Source organism: Urtica dioica, chromosome 4, assembly GCF_054948205.1.
Source record: "Urtica dioica subsp. dioica isolate 48M chromosome 4, U.dioica_male_clone48M_v1_H2, whole genome shotgun sequence".
Classification (NCBI taxonomy): domain Eukaryota; kingdom Viridiplantae; phylum Streptophyta; class Magnoliopsida; order Rosales; family Urticaceae; genus Urtica; species Urtica dioica.
Window position 1 is genome coordinate 8310035 of NC_142759.1, and position 16630 is coordinate 8326664.

At 33.1% G+C, this 16630-nt stretch overlaps 2 protein-coding genes across 3 annotated transcripts; one reads left to right on the forward strand and one right to left on the reverse strand.

Annotated features, from left to right (window-relative positions):
• Positions 1-219: 219 nt before the first annotated feature.
• On the reverse strand, positions 220-2195 carry IRX15-L (IRREGULAR XYLEM protein (DUF579)). Its single transcript, XM_089613595.1, has 2 exons — positions 1446-2195; positions 220-852 (listed from the first exon to the last, which is right to left on the reverse strand). Exons 1-2 carry the CDS (start codon positions 1992-1994, stop codon positions 454-456), a joined length of 948 nt encoding a protein of 315 aa, XP_089469721.1. The 5' UTR covers positions 1995-2195; the 3' UTR covers positions 220-453.
• A 5389-nt stretch (positions 2196-7584) lies between these two features.
• On the forward strand, positions 7585-12820 carry LOC149400046 (homoarginine-6-hydroxylase 2-ODD-C23-like). 2 transcript variants are annotated; one of them, XM_089612109.1, is made up of 12 exons: positions 7585-7708; positions 7788-7903; positions 8101-8219; positions 9293-9356; positions 9716-9783; positions 10323-10381; positions 10484-10649; positions 10753-10772; positions 10865-10911; positions 11608-11688; positions 12379-12468; positions 12558-12820. In XM_089612109.1, the coding sequence occupies exons 1-12, from the start codon at positions 7675-7677 to the stop codon at positions 12684-12686; spliced, it is 993 nt and encodes a 330-aa protein (XP_089468235.1). In that variant the 5' UTR covers positions 7585-7674; the 3' UTR covers positions 12687-12820. The 2 variants fall into 2 exon arrangements, with proteins under 2 accessions (XP_089468235.1, XP_089468236.1); XM_089612110.1 differs by having other exon boundaries at positions 12574-12730.
• The last annotated feature ends 3810 nt before the right edge of the window (positions 12821-16630 follow it).

A 16630-nucleotide genomic window follows, 5' to 3' on the forward strand; every position in this document is an offset into this window, starting at 1 on the left:
CGTGAGTTTATAAGGGGTGTATTATTTTTCTTTTTTTTTTTATTATTATTATTATTATTATTATTATTATTATTATTATATATAAGGGTAGAATTGTTTTTATTTTATTTTTTTGGTGTTATTCTCTTATTATTTTCCCTAATTTATATAAACTTGAGGCTAATGTATTGGTTAAATTTTTCTTTATTTTTTTTTATACAACATTTTCAGAAATTTCACAAGTTTGAAGGTGATGAATTCACAATTCTAGGATAAATGGGTAACATAGCATTACATTTTGCATTTTCCAAGTGTAACAAAAGTGAAAAGAATTATTTTTACAACCTCAAAATAAAAACAACAAAAATTCATCTAATATCCAAATGAACCCCATAATAAATACCATATTCCCAACCCCCCCTCAAATAAAACCAACCAAAACATTATTCCAAGGATGAGAGGATGAAATGGAAGCTAAGACTTATCGTCAGGAAACGACGACGTTCTGTTATTACGGCAGAAGTGGGAAGTACCCTCTTCCATTCTCTCCACAACGTAGTGTCCCAGCGTATCAGTGGCTTCCACCAAATTCTCGTCGCACAAGAACTCGTCCCCGCAAAGTCGCTCCACGCGCTTCCTAAAACCATGCACGAAAACATGAGTCTTCGAATTCCCTCCCTTTTTACTTCTGGCCAAAACCCCGGCCGTAAATATGGACTGAATCCGACTCGGCGCGTCGGACCAATCGCCCCTTGGCCCGTCAACAAGAATAACATCCCAGTCCACCTCGTACACGTGGTTAGGCAGGTCGTTCAGGCCCAGTTTGCAGTCCGAGAATAGCAGGTTTTGTACCGGACGACACTCGTTCCGTACCTGCACTTGGGTTGTTTATTATAAATAATGATCGTTAAAAATAATAGAGGTAATGGTGAGTCATATAATATGACAACTCAACTAACTAACTACACTCGTTCCTTTTTTTTTTTTTTTTTTGCTGAAACTTTATAATTGGCTGGTATGAATTTGTTCATACTTCCCATGTTAGACAAAAGCTACTGATTTTTCCCGCTTGAAATCAAAGAACAGAGAATATCGTTCGTTTGACAATATATTAATTTAAGGAAAGCTACGTACTTGGCTCATTTAAGTCAAGATTATAACTAATTTATAAAATAACTCAAATTATATATAACAATTAGACGCATGCGTTTATTATGAATTAGAGTATTAGACTATACTTTTAATATTAAAAAAAAATACTATAAATTTATTGAAAATAGTCATTAACCTTCAAAGAGTAATTTCTTCAGTGTTAATAATAAATAATGACCAAGTGAAAGCTCATCAAATTTCCTATGATCTATTTGATTTCTCTCGAGTAAAGTTATATATATGAAACCACTCTTATTTTTGGCTGTAGTAAAATATATAAGAACCAAAAATATGTCAAAAATAAACACACAGACCTGTTCTCTGGCGGTGGCGATAAGGTCGTTGATCTCGCTGGTCTTGGTGGTGTACTGAACGTCGTAGGCGTCGATCTCCGGGTGAAGCTGCTCGTAGTGGGCGGCGTAGTAGCGGTTCTCGTCAACAAACACCGTTCGACCGTTGTGGTTCAGCGCCTTCCACAGAAGCGTCTCGTGGGTCAGCCCGAACACCAGAACGTTGCACGAACCGCACTTCCTCACCGCGTCCGCGATCGGCCTCAGCTCCGCGTACGACATCTTGAACGTCGAGTTCGACCGAGACGCGTAGTGCAGCAGCGTGTTTATCACCGTCGCCGGCAACGCCTGATCCGACGTCGTCGTCGCCGCCGCCGCCGATGACGACGTCATCACCGCCGCCGTGGAGTCGCGCGTGTAGATTAGGGTTAGGAGGAAGGCCACCGTGAAGAACGACGCCACGGCCAATAGCCATAGCCGGTTTGAGTTTCCCTGCTTCAGGATGTACGGATGGAGAAGTATTAGCTTTGTGCTGTTGCTGTTGTTGTTGGTATTGCCGTTTGTGTTCTTCATTTTTTTTTTTTTTGGGTGCCTAATTTGTGTTTCAAGATTCTGGTGAGTCTTCTTCCTCTGATGTCGGGTTTTGATGAGTTTTAATAATAAATATAATATTCCTGTTTGTTGCTGTAAGTAAACAAAATTTGAAGCAATATATGGGAACGAATAATATAATATATAAACAACAAAAACGTGAGATGTTGTGACCTATTTACGCAATCCACAATATATATATATATATATATATATATATATATGTATGTATGTACAGTTTTTATTGAATATTTTTGTTTTTCTTTAACTAAATGTGTGCGTTTGTTTGTTTGTTCAAATTAAGTAAGTATATACGGTTTTGTAATCATTGAAGTGTGATTGGTTAACGACTATGTATGTAATATTTTAATGTGATTCGTCTTTGTTCTATTATAATTAAGTTGTGCTCCTAAAATATTGAGTTGATTAGGGAAAATATTGTAGTTGTTGGGGATTGGAGCTGGTGAAGGAAAGAGCTACATAGCGACCCATTAACTACTTACAAGCACTGAGTCGCTTTTCCTTCAAAAAAATCCAGCTTTGCTTCTCACGTAACCTTCTTTTTTTTATTAAATTTCTAGAACCAGCCAAGTCTTTTTAAATCAGACATTTTACCTGCAAATAAATTGTATAGACGATGTACATGTGATGTGAGGTTTTGAATAGAAAATCATACGTACTTCACGGTTTTCGTCAAGCTAACGATTCCTTCTACCATCTTAATCATTATTGTTCAAGTTTAAGTAGCTGTATGGAACGTTGATCTCTTTTAATAACATAAATTCTGCCTATACTTTAACTGGATTAATAAAGTAATTTCCTCAATGTATACTTGTATGTGTATTATTAAACATTTACAACAAACTTAATTTTTATAAACAATTATTTTTTTTCGTCTAAATTTTAAAATATTTAAAGATAGAATCTATTAAAATTATCATTCCTCTTCTTCTTATTTTAATTTATTTATTTATTCCTTTCTTATTTTTTTCACCGTGTTGGGTCTCTTTGCATTTTTTTGAATTGCTTTAATTACTCCGTGTTACATGTCTCTATTTGGACTTGGTTTTCTTATAATTGATTTGTGTGAGAAAGAGGCATTTGCTTTTGAAAGCATGCATGACACAAACACATAAAAAACGTTAATATAATCTGTTACGAAGGTCAATAAATATGTTGAAATTTTTTGTGACATGCATAAAATAAACTATGGTCTATGTTGCAATATCAGCTTCAACGGCTACTAAGTCATCTTTTTTAGTCTTTTGTAAATTAGGCATTTGCTTTTGAAAGCCTGACACAAACACACAAAAACATGAATATATTTTGTTACGAAGGTCAATAAATATGTTGATATCTTTTTGTGACATGCATAAAATAAACGATGGTCTATGTTGCAATATCAGCTTCAACGGCTATTAAGTCATCTTTAGTCTTTAGTCTTTTGTAAATTTACTTATCTGCGTGTCTTAATCCCACGGCTTGTATATGGATGAACGGCTGTGACTTAAACCATGAGTTGTGTTATAAAGCTCCATAGTTGTTAAGGTGGTTAGTGCGATAAGTAAAGGGTCTTCAGATTCAACAATAAGAAATTTGGAAACATTGAGAGAGAGAAAACTTGTGAGGGGAGGATCGAAATAGTTCTTGTTGATCTATACGTTCTTGTTGTAAAGTGTCAATTGTCTGTGGTAGTTATGTGTACATTGAGTTAATGGGACTCGGAGAAGGAAATAAGGTGATATAGCAACTCGAACATCTTTTTCTTGAGAAGTTCGCAGGGACTAGGTTTTGGCTGAACCTCATTAACGACAAGTCCATACTCTAATGCATATCAAATAACATGAACCTCGTCGATGGTACCAGCAAGCTTTATTTGAAAGGCATATATATATATAGTTGCGGCCAATTACGTCCTCGTGACATATTAAAAAAGGACCCATAGTTGCGCGCTGAATCCATAATCCTCAAAACACGCCATAGATGCACATTGTATTATATCAATAATAGAGCCCATATCCCTGCTCAATCACTTGAACGTGACCGCATGTTCAGTTGCTGCTATATATATACACACACACATATATATATATATATATATATATATATATATATATATATATATATATATAGGGCCGGTCCAACGAATAGCGAGGCCTTAGGCAAAAATTAAAATTAGGCAATTTATAAATAATAATAAAATAAGAGAAATGGTCAAATTTAGGAGTAATTTTTGGACGCTTTACAAAAATTTATAAAAATGAAAAACTTACTATACTATGATTCTTTAGTGTGTCACTAAATAACTACTAATTAGTGACAAATGTGTAATTTAAGTGTCCTAGTTTAGTAATTTTTTTTTCTTAATTTTATAGATTTTTGTAAGTGTCCAAACATGAATCTTAGTTTAGTCCGAACCCCAAAAATAACATAAAATATTAAAAGAAAAAATTAACTCAATCCCTAACCATGATTCTTATTAAAAATCAAAATATTATCAATTCCCATAGAAATAACAAAATAAAACATATAAAAAAAACTAGCATAAAATATCAGTTTGTATCTCACTTTTTGTTCTTCAAATTCTTCATGACTAGACAAACATAGTTTCCAAAAATAAAATAAAATCATTTTATCTAGAGAACTTATTTGCACAACAAATGAAAAAAAAATTTGTTTTTCTTCCCAAACTAAATGAATTCTGTCCAAAAAGAAGATACAAAAACAACATTTCATATGTACACATATAATCGTCTAAATTCTACTAATACAAAGAATAGGCCATTACAAAGGGTTTTATACAAAGAAATCAGCCAATTGGGACGTTATTTTTTTTTTCCTTTCCTTCCATATGTTCATTAATTTTTTTTATATTGAGTCTTTCCTTCCATATTTTTTACTATAATTTTGTCAGTTTTATTATTTAAAATTATTCAGTTTTGCACAATGGTGGGATTTTGTTATCAATTTACAAATATAAGTCCTTTTTAATTTTTGCCTGAAATCCTTTGGTTTTGGTCTGGAATAGACCTTAAATTGTTCTAAAATTATGAGGCCCTAAGGTTGTGTTTGGTAGTTAACTCAAAAAGTTTTTTGTTTTCTGTTTTCTAATTTTTGTAGTTGTATTGAAAAACTGTTTTGTAGTTGTTTTCAAAAAGTTGTTTGGTACAGTTTTCATTTTTGTTTTTGAGAAAGTGAAAAAACTGAAAAAAGTGTTTGGTATAGTTTTCATTTTTGTTTTTGAAAGAATGAAAAGAGAAGATGAGGAGAAAGAGGAGAGAAGAGAAGAAATTTTTTTTCAAAAACACATTTTATTTGTTTTCAGTTTTCTTTACTTTTTTCCAAAACAACTTCAAAATTTTTTGGGTCAGGCCATATATATCAATATATATATATATGGCCTGACCCATATATATATATATATATATATATATATATATATATATATATATATATGGAAATGATACAATTAATCAACGGATCCCAAAAGAGACACGAGACCTTAAGTTGCCTACGATTAAATGCTCGGGCTTGAGATTAGCTTCTTGATCGTTCTGAAGGTTGTTGGTATTTTTATTATGACAAATTTTCTTTTAATATGACAAATTTTCTTTTCTTGAAAGTATGACAAGTTCGTAGTAGAAATTTGAGCTCACACACAAATTTTATTGATTATTCAATTGTTGTTTATTATGATATTATTATGTGCAACTGCACGTCACGTGATATTTAGACATTTCAATACTAGATAAACTCTCACTTGTTTAGTCTGTTGACTCATAGATTATAACCCTCGTAGATAGAGAGTAAACTCTTGTCCAATAGAGAACAGTAGAAATTGACCATACACACATACGGGAATAACATGTTTCTGTATGATAAGTTTATATTTTCAAATTATATTTTTGAGTGTTTGAGGCCATATGATGCCAATAAGTTATTTCGGAAATCTTTTTTATTAGAGTTATTTAAGAAATTAATTACATATTCAAACAAAAATAAAAATGTAAACAATAAAGAAAAAAATGCAAAGATGAGAAAATGAGGTATTCTTGGTCAAAAGTTTTAGAGCGAGATAGCTCAGAGAATTTTATATGCAAGGTTTACCCCAATGTTTTTTTTTTTGGAAAAACCGAGAATTCCATTAGAAAGAAGTGATTATAATCACTAATGCAGACTTTGAAAGTCCCATTACAGAGATGCACATGATCTCAGATTGAATCGAACCCATCGATATGAACATATGAAAGCGATCATGGGATTTAAACGTGGCTTGGAATCCAACAATGCACACAACTAATCGAGCACAACATCAACTCTTTGACAAAAACTTCTATGGTTGATAGGCAAACCCGAACAACCAAGAGCACAAGACCTCAAAAGAGAATCTCAAACCTGCATAAACGTATGTCTAACAGGAATTCCATAACGGAAGGCTGAACGATGGCTAATCCAACTTCAGAAACCAGACAGATAGTGCAAAAAGCAAAGAAAACAGGGAAATCACAAACCAAAATTAAACACATAACACACCACCCAATGAACCAATTGTAACCAAGACCCAAACAACCTGTCACTCGGCAAGCTTACGGCTCGAACCCACGGCATGGAGCACCTCCAGTAAGCATCGACGATGGAAACGCGGGGAGCCGGGAGATGTGGGGATGGAGCAGAGGATCTTTCCGGACGAGTGGACGCGGCCAAGGAACCAAGGCGACGGCGGATCTGGATGCAGATCTAATGGCGGGAGAGTTGCGAGACCACAGAGGCCGGCGTGAGTGGAAGAAACCAACGCGAAGGAAAGGAGAGAATGAGAGGGTCGCTAGGTCCACGGCGGAGACGATGACGACGCCGACCGAAGAAAAGGGGAGACACCGAAAGAGCGAAGGCACGCAAAGAGCAAAGGCACGCAGAGAGCGTATCGTCCTCCCCTCTGGGTCGGAGCCGAGCCGCTGGATTGCTCAGCGCCTGCAACCGAAGCCCAGAGGGGCGGCGGCAAAAGAAACTTTAGGGTTCTCTAGGAGAGAGCGTTTCGCTAGCCTTCTATATACAATAAGCCAAACTTAAAAAGGCTATATGTTTACCCCAATGTTTATGAGTTAACTTATAAGTAGAAAATCAATTTCTATCTCCAATCAAAACATGCTTGGCCTTTTTAGGTTACACCTTCAATTACATTGTATTTGATGACCGACATTTGTTTGATTCCAAAATGAGAGCAATTATTCCTACGCTGCCCTCTTCAAATTCTACTATATGGGTTGGCCCACACAAATTTTAATTTTTGTTGTAAAAATGATGGTTGTTGGAGAGATATAGATCAATATAGTTACTAAGAATTAGTACGAAAGACAGACTATAAATTGCTTTTTCTATTTTTTTTTTTAGAACGAACAGACTATAAATTGCTTTTTCTTTTTTTCTTTGCCGCATCTCTTCTGCACTTACTTTCCATAAATTAGCCAATAAAAGAATAAAAAGAAATTCGCGTCTGATTGCTGAAAATAATTAGAAACAACTAAAAACTTCTCCTATATAATAACTGGCATTCTTGCAAGTAGAAAGAAACACATACACACAAGAACTACACATCGTTGTTTTCTAGCAACTGATCAGTGCGAGAAATAAGAGTTGTATTGTACTTGAGAGTTTATCGACCAAAATGGCCACAGATTTCAAGGCAATCCCTATAATTGGTAATATTCATGACTCCCTCACGTACGTAACTGATATTCAATTTATTTCTCTCTCACGTACGTAATCTTGCCATCGTAGATATTTCTCCGTTGTTGGCCAAGTGCGATGATTCCAAAATGGCTGAAGATCCAGAAGTTTCTGAAGTTGTAAGCCAATTGGATAAAGCTTGCCGTGAAGCTGGCTTCTTCTACGTGGTACTTAATCTTCCACTTTATGATAACATATGTACGTATAGATAATTGATTCTTTACGAGAATGAATGTAAACTTAGATACATGAACACAAGAAACTGGAACCTTTTTTTTCTTTTGTTACGCTTGACTTCTTTGTAAATGCAAAACGCTGGGATTAATTAGAATTGCGAGTTAATATATAATCCATGACTGAGCAGAAAGGACATGGGATTCCTGATTCTCTGTTGAATCAAGTAAGGGAAATGTCTCGGAAGTTTTTCCAACTTCCGTACGATGAGAAAATTAAGATCAAGATAAGTGCTGACACAGGATACAGGTAAGTGCCCCCATGCATTAATTAACTATTATATTACGTTCAGATAATAAAAAAAAATCTATTATATTACGTATTCATGCATAGACCAAATATATAGTTAAAATCCACACTCGCATTTGCATATGTTTGCGTACTTTTGTAGACACACGTAGGACTCTCAAAGTTTTTTTTTTTTTTTTTTTTACTGTCATGGTAAAATTTTAAATTACAACACTAATCAGGAACGAAGATCACAAATGTGAAGTTATATAACACCCGGTGATGCATTTCAAAAGTATTGAATAATTATAGCCTTTACAGATATCTTCGATTTTTGTTTCTTTTTTCTTTCATTTGTCTTGCTTTTAATTTGTATAGTTGTCTTGAATAATTATAGCCTTTACAGATATCTTCGATTTTTGTTTCTTTTTTCTTTTATTTGTCTTGCTTTTAATTTGTATAGTTATCTTATAAAGATATTGTATTATTTGTCTTAATTATAAGAAATGGTAGTAGTTGTCTTATCATATACACGATTTAATTTAATGGTAACATTATCACCGTCAAAGATTGAAATATCGGTGGTCGATTTTGTGCTGATAGTTCCAAAAATCAGAAATTACGGTGCCGATATAGAAATTACAATAAAACATAAAAATTGAGACAAAAATAATGTTGCATAATTTCAAACATAAAAAATAAGTTTCATACACATATAAGAAGTTTTAAACATATATAATATAAATTTCAATTACAAATACACATAATATACAATCATAATAAGTTTAAATTTTAAAGTCAACACAGATTATGTTAAAAATATCAAAGTAAAATACACATAAACAACACATAATAAGTTCTAAACACATAATAATAATTTCATGTACACTATATATTCACGGATAAAACATAAACGTATATGCTACCTTATATAGTAGTGCTTTTGAAATGATACTCGCTTTTTAAATGTGCCGCCCACATGCACGTTACTATCTAAACTAAAAGTATATATTTTCATATCAAAGCAAATAAAATAAGAATTAAAAAAAAATGTGCGATTCGTAAGGATATTTGGTCTAAATTTATTGGTGCAGAGGATATCAAAGGATTGGAGAGAACATAACTAAAGGTGTACTAGACAAGCAGGAGGCTATCGATGTGGGTAACAAATTGTACACATCCCATATTAGTATATGATTAATTTATTTTGTAATTTAACTTGGAAATTGAATGTGATAGTATATTTTTAAAATTAATCACAAGAATAGTATATCTATATTTTTTATCATGGAAATAGCTAACTCTATTCAACTTTATACATTGTTTACAATTTAATTTATAATTAAAATAATCTCAAATAGTTGTTTACAATTTAGGAAAACACTATATATTTTTAAAAACATTTAGAACAACCTCTAATTTAAAAATGTTACATTCCTTTAAGATATTGTTACCATAATATTCCATATTTCAATCACGGCTTTTTTCAAATTGTTAATATTTCTCCATGCGAACAGTATTATAAAGAGTTCAGTCCCGGGGCTTATGGAGATCTTGGCAAAGTAATTGAAGGTTGTAATAAATGGTAAGTCAAAACTACTCTTTGCGTTGCTAGTCTTAACTTGCAATTGCAGGAATGTAGCTAAATGTTTTATTAGAAAACTATTCTACTAAGAGTCATGTACTTAATTTTACTTTTTTATATGTGTACAAAAAATTAAAGAAAAATTATTGATACCTTGAAAATTCTTATGTTGGTAAACTGCACTTCAGAAATCAGTTCTAAGCTTGAAAAATGCAATCTTTTTTGTTGAAAATATCAGCGAATTTTTTTAGAGGGGCATCAATGCTCAAAATAAAATATTCAATGATGAGGAGTATAAAATAAATAAATGTAGAGGGAGTTAATTGAAGAAAATATTCTTAGGGGTACTACAAAGTAAAATTTACATTTAAAAAAATTAAAAAACAGGAAGAAAAAAAAAGTGAGGGAGGCTCTCCCCTAGGCGTTAGCTGCCTAAGTCGACGCATATAAGTACGTAGTAAAAAACAATTCTTAAATAGTATTAAAAGAAATTACAATTTCTCTTATATACTTATCCCGTAATCTCTTTCTATATGTAGGCCATTGGATCCTCCAAACTTCAAAGAAACATTGGAAGAGTATGTCAATCTATGTACAGGCATGTTTTCAAAAATATAACCATCCTGTATATTTTGTTTTTGTTCTTTCTTTTATTAACCAGCTAAATTAGAGTTGTTTGGTTCTTCTTGATCATCAATAGATCTTTCAAGAAACATAATGCGAGGTATCGCTTTAGCTTTGGGTGGATCGGCCTATGAATTTGAAGGCGATAGAGCAGGAGATGCGTTTTGGGTGACACGTATCATAGGTTATCCTGGAAAACCTGAAAATGAAAAGAAGGATCAAATCCTTCAAGACATTGGATGGTAAATTATTCAATGACGCCTATCTTGTTGTTTATATTCACTACTTTTGTTGTCGACGCCTTTCTTATTTTTAATTTTTTTTCTTGGTCAAACAAAAATTTAGCGGAGCTCACACGGATTACGGTATGATTTTGTTTCATTTTTAGGTGAAAAGTATGGTTACTTAATCACAATTGATATTTGATCACTAATTTCATGAAGGGTAAACATGACAGGTTTATTGACATTGATCAATCAAGATGAAAATATAGCCGCTCTTCAGGTACAAAATATTTTACCCCTCTTGGTCTTTCACTTTGTTATCCCATGGCTGATTTAACTGCTGAGATTGCAAAAGCACTAAATTTTCTTGATTTTTGTATTTTATTTTGACTTATCTGCATCCTTGATTTTAATGAATTTTGATAGATTAGCCCCAATACAAAATTCACAAGCAGATCTTGAATTTTGAAATTATCTTTTTTATTTATTAAACATTATTTGTCAATTTTTTTTTATTGAAAAATCAAGTGTATTACTCATGTGCTTGTATTTAAGGTAAAATGGTTGATTTGAATGGTTTTTGACAAGTATTTGACTTCAATTAATTAGTTTGAGTAAATCAAGTGTAATATTCGTGTTCTTGTAATGCTTGCAAATTAATGAGTTGCGGGTACATTGTGAACAAATGTTTGATTTGAAAACTTGGGATTTTGTTTAAAATTAATAGATCTGAAGGACGACGAATGTAAAGCTTTCAAAGTTCAGGCACTACAAGTCCAAGAAAAAAAAAAAGAATGTTAATCAATCTGATAAGCCCATAAATTGAGGGGCCAGTAGTGCAAATGAACCTTTTTTTGTGAAAGTAACTCGATCAATAACATTACAGGGGTATTAATTATTTATTTATTAAAAAAATTATTTATTTATTATTTCCATATAGCATTTCTAACTAGCTTATATTTTTCAACAAATTAAGGTGAGAAACCTATCCGGACAATGGATATCAGCCCCTCCAATTCCTGGAACTTTGGTGTGCAACATCGGTGATATGTTGAAGGTAAGTGTTTAATTTGATTAAATATGTGAAAGCACCTCCAATTTTATGTTTTAATCTCGCTACTATTCAAATTTAAAAACTATGCCTATCATTCACGTTTAAAAAAATTCAAGCCATAAAATCCACTTTTCTACATGTTCTTCATTATATTTGACAAGTTGCGAGAAAAATATGTAGACCATTCTGGCCATAACTTGTCGGTATGATCGTTGAGTTTGTTAATGGATATTTTTTGGATAATTTATTTACAGAATTAAATAGAGCTTTTGATAAAATCCTCAGCCGCTAGTTATATAACAAAATGTTATGGACAGAGCGATATGTTATGATGAACTTTTATTTTCATGGTTTATGCTTCAATTTAGCATTCATAAAACTGTAAGATAGATATTGGATCTCAAATGTGACTAAACTCGAGAAGAACTCTCTTAAAGTTCAATGACCATGGATAGGAAATAAGAGTTCACTAAAGAGAGATATATTTTTTACCAAAAAATTGAGATACAAATAGTTTTCCAATTTTAACACTAGTGAAGTTAGAAAATCAAATAAAATGTGTTTTTATATGTATATTTTTATCAAATTTTTCTATGAATACTAGAACACAGATTACTTAATTATATAAAAAAAGTAAAGTTTATGATTTATGAACTTGATTCTTATTCCCACTTTGGTTTGGACGTACATTAGATCTACACGAATGGATTGTATGAGTCGACTTTACATAAAGTCGTCAACGATTCTTCGAAGTTTCGGACGTCTGTTGCATATTTTTATGAGGTAATTCATGTTGTAAAATAACTGCGTTATTACATTTATATTAAATAGTCTATCGATAATCTCTAACTTTTATCTTGTTTATTGAGTAGCCAAATTTCGATACAGCTGTTGAGCCGCTGGATATTTGCAAACAAAAATTGAGTGAGCCAAAAATGATCAAGAGAGCCGTTTATGGAGAGCATTTGGTCAACAAGGTTCTAACGAACTTCACATTTTAACGGATCTAAAATTCCTTGTAATTCTTTTAATTCTAAATATGTTTGAACCTACATTATGTAGGTATGCATTGATGTGTGCATTTTTTTTTCCCATTGAATTATCTTGTTGTCATCTGCTATAGGGAAACGTCTTCCCTATTAAAATGAGAATGAAAAAAAAAACTTTTAAACTTTTCTATAAATTATGATGATATTTATAAATATATATATATATATATATATAATATTATAAGTCAGAATCACAAAATCACTGTTCTGGTTCATTCTCTTTTTTTTTTTTTAAGGCAGCTTTGCTGCAGTGGGGATTGAACACACGACCTCCACACAGGAGTTGGTGTTTCCCAGATTGAGAAGAGCGGGTTCACAAAATCACTGTTCTTGTTCATTCTCTTTTTAAACTATCACATCACGACACATCATAGCTTTTTTTATCAATAAAAATAGGCTTTTTCACGCGTCAAATCCGGAGGAAAAAATAAAAAATCTCAAGCGTGAAATAGGCTTGAGATTAAAATGGTGTCTTTAAAACAAAAATGATGGCGTCCATTGTTGCTGTCTTCTCGCGATGTTCGCGTCGCTCCCATTCGTCTTCGGTCAGGGACTCTACGCTTCCTCTCGTCAGTTCTCGTTCCTCGTCTTGATTTTTTTTTTTCAATTGTTGAAAAAGAAACTAGATTATTCTATTTGGAATCACGTTGTTTCCCAGATTGAGAAGAGCGGGTTCAGTGTAATACTTATCCAGCGAATTTAAATGTTGAGACATGGCTTTGTAATTTCACTTTTTTTCTTCTTTTTTCGCTTTCGGTTTCTAATGATCCATAGAAAACAAAGTTGAGTTTTAGTGAGTTGAATGATCTTTTAAGCAATTTTCTATGTCTGTATTTCAAAATATTATTCTATTCTAATTTTTCTCTGGGTATTGTATTGCTCTTGCTTTTATGAATGATTGGAAGCTTATGCATGTAGGAAAAAAGGGACTTCGATATAATATTCTTTTTGAGGATTTGTATGTTTTGAATTTTGAATTTCTAATTGATTTTTTTAAATTGAAATTCAGAGATCAGAAGGTGGTTTGTTTATCGATATGTAGGTTTCGCTTGCTTTCGAAAAGGAATGTGCTGATTGGAACTATGAAAAGACTGGAAACCCTGTTTACTTGCACATAAGACAATCAAAGAAGTTGGTTTCTAATATAGCTTAATTGGTAATTTCACACCACCTCCAAAATGAAAATCGTGGATTCAATCCCTACATTTAAAAAAAAAATAACGAGACAGTCATACAATAATATTCATAATTAATTGAGAAATTGTCTCAACTACCACCATTTGATAAGTTTTTTCCAATTTCCCACCAAAATCTTAATTTGGCCAAAAATACTACTAAGCCACTTGTACAAATACAATTTTACCATCAACAATTGATGTCAACAGCTTATGTCAATTGTTGACATAGATGTCAACAAACAGAGAACCAAAAACTCACACATGTCAACAATAGATGTCAATTGTTGACATCTATATAAACAATAGATGTCAATTGTTGACATCTATATAAACAATAGATGTCAATTGTTGACATCAGGATAAAATTGTATTTGTACAAGTGGCTTGCTAATATTTTTAGCTAAATTAAGCTTTTGGTGGGAAATTGGAAAAACTTATGAAATGGTGGTAGATCAGTAGTTGAGGTAATTTCTCTAATTAATTTCGGGCACTGTAGATAACTAGCCATTTTGAAACTTAGAATTGCAAAATAGCCATTGTTTATATAATTTTTGTTAATTAGTCATCAACTATTTATTACCCAACAAAAAAGACAAAACTATCCTTAACAATATTCCCGCCCATTTACATAAAAAATATTACTTGAAATAATAATAGTAATAATAATAATAAATGTTAATAATAAGTAACCACTAATATAAGGTAACAAATCAGCCAACTTATGACAGGAAAAACGCAGATGAGAACAAAATTCTTGAAGAAGATGAACATGTCACGTATTACCAATAATTTATGATAATTAACTGTGCATAGACCAGAAAAATATACCAAAAAAGATGAACTATCAATTAACAATAATTAACGAATATTAATTGCGTGAAAATATATAATTATGAAAAAATCAGTAAATTACTAATAGTTATTAACATTGATGAATCGCATCTACCCTCTGCAGCCTTGAGATCACAGTCTAGGTATATACATACATATATATCATATGTGTATGTATACAAATCCACTACTTATTTTTATATGAATATGCATGTATTATTTGTGTGGAATTGGGAAGATTCTAAATGTATATATGGATCAAGAAAGATGATGGCAATAATAAAGTTTATCAGAGGCTGTGAAATAGTAGGCTTGACGAGAGAGAGAGAGAGAGAGGTCAGTTATATAAAAAGAGAAAAATAAGGAATTTAAAATAATAGCAATCACACGTATTTGTAATATTTAAAATAAAGCTGTTAAATATTTTTTGAATTAAGTACATGTATAAGGGTATAATTGGGATTAAATTTTTGTTGGCTTGCCACATAAGCGATATTGGCTATTTTGCTGATAAAAGTTCAACTTTGACTATTTTAAAATTTTAATGTTTCAAGTGGTCTAGATCCTATCATTTCTCATTAATTCTCAACTTACTTTTTTTCTTTTACGTGGCGAAACTGTTAATGCGCTGACATTAAGATATGTCAAGGAGAAACTATCATTCAATTCATTTCTACCTAAGGCCAGCCCATTTCATAAGCAGGGTAAGTAAAGGCTTAAGGCCAAAAAATAAAATAAGAGAAAAAAGCCCAAAATTTTGCATTTAATGGGTGGTCTCCATATTGCAAAATTTTATGGGATTATTCCTAAACTATGACATTCACAATAGTTTTGGACCAAAATCCAATATCTCTAATTTAATCCAAAAACATGACTTGTTTTTTTACACAATTACGTTTTTATCCTTTTATTTCTTTAAATTTTTTCTCATTGCTTTTTTTATCCTTTATTTCTTTTATTCTTCTGCGTTTCTTTTCTTCTTCTTCTTCGTCCAAAATCTCACTCTCTCTCTCTCTCTCTCTCTCTCTCTCTCTCTCTCTCTCTCTCTCTCTCTTGCATCCAAAAGAAGAAGAACTCCGTCGAGGCTTGTTGGGCTTGTGAATTCGAGGTCCACCTCAAATCCTTCATCAATAAGTAAAGACTTTGCGTTTCTCTCTCCTCCTTATCTTCTTCTTCTTCTTCTTCTTCTCCTCTTCTCCACGCGCGCGACTCCACCTGCAAGAAACACAAGGGAAAAAAAAACAACAACCAACGAGAAAAGCTTCAGCAAATCTCCATCTCGTCTTCCCTCTCGGCCGCTCCTTCTCCTTCCTTCTCCTGCGCGAGCGCCGAGCCGACTGCGCGCGCGCCTCCGCCGATTGCACGACCAGCCGCCACCGCGATCTCCCTCTCTCTCGTCTGTTCTCTCTCTTTCCGAGCTTTGCCAGACCTGTGCGCGCGCCTCTGACCCGAGTCCCGACGAGCTCCGAGTTATCGCGCGACTTCAGACCACCAAACCCTCCTGTGCGCGCGCTCCGACCGAGAACAGCAGACGTCGCGATCCATCGAGCACCAGACCGGGACAAGAACGTCGGGGAAAGAAAACCGAGTTTCATTGTTCTTCGTCTCTTTCATCAAGGTAAGGAATTAGATACTAGGGTTTATAAATTAGGGATTTGACGATTCTGTGAATTATTGATGTTGTTGGTGTGATTCGGTGCTTGAATTTGTGTTCGAGACTAGTTGTGTTTTGATTTTTGGACGTGTTTTGGACTTGGCCGTGAGACTTGACCGTGTATGCTGTTTTTTTTTTGCCGTGTGTAACTGAGTTGTTATGGATTTTGTTTGGTCTTCGTTTGAGTTTTGTTCTCGATGGTCTAGGCTCGATTAGGGCGGGCTACGCAGAGC

Bases quoted from the DNA above. Each gene is read 5' to 3' on its own strand.
- IRX15-L (XM_089613595.1), bottom strand. From the start codon at position 1,994: ATGAAGAACACAAACGGCAATACCAACAACAACAGCAACAGCACAAAG. The intron at 853-1,445 runs GTCTGTGTGTTT...ACCCAAGTGCAG, and splicing joins TCGCCACCGCCAGAGAACAG to GTACGGAACGAGTGTCGTCC.
- LOC149400046 (XM_089612109.1), top strand. From the start codon at position 7,675: ATGGCCACAGATTTCAAGGCAATCCCTATAATTG. The intron at 9,357-9,715 runs GTGGGTAACAAA...CCATGCGAACAG, and splicing joins ACAAGCAGGAGGCTATCGAT to TATTATAAAGAGTTCAGTCC. The intron at 12,469-12,557 runs GTAATTCATGTT...TTTATTGAGTAG, and splicing joins CTGTTGCATATTTTTATGAG to CCAAATTTCGATACAGCTGT.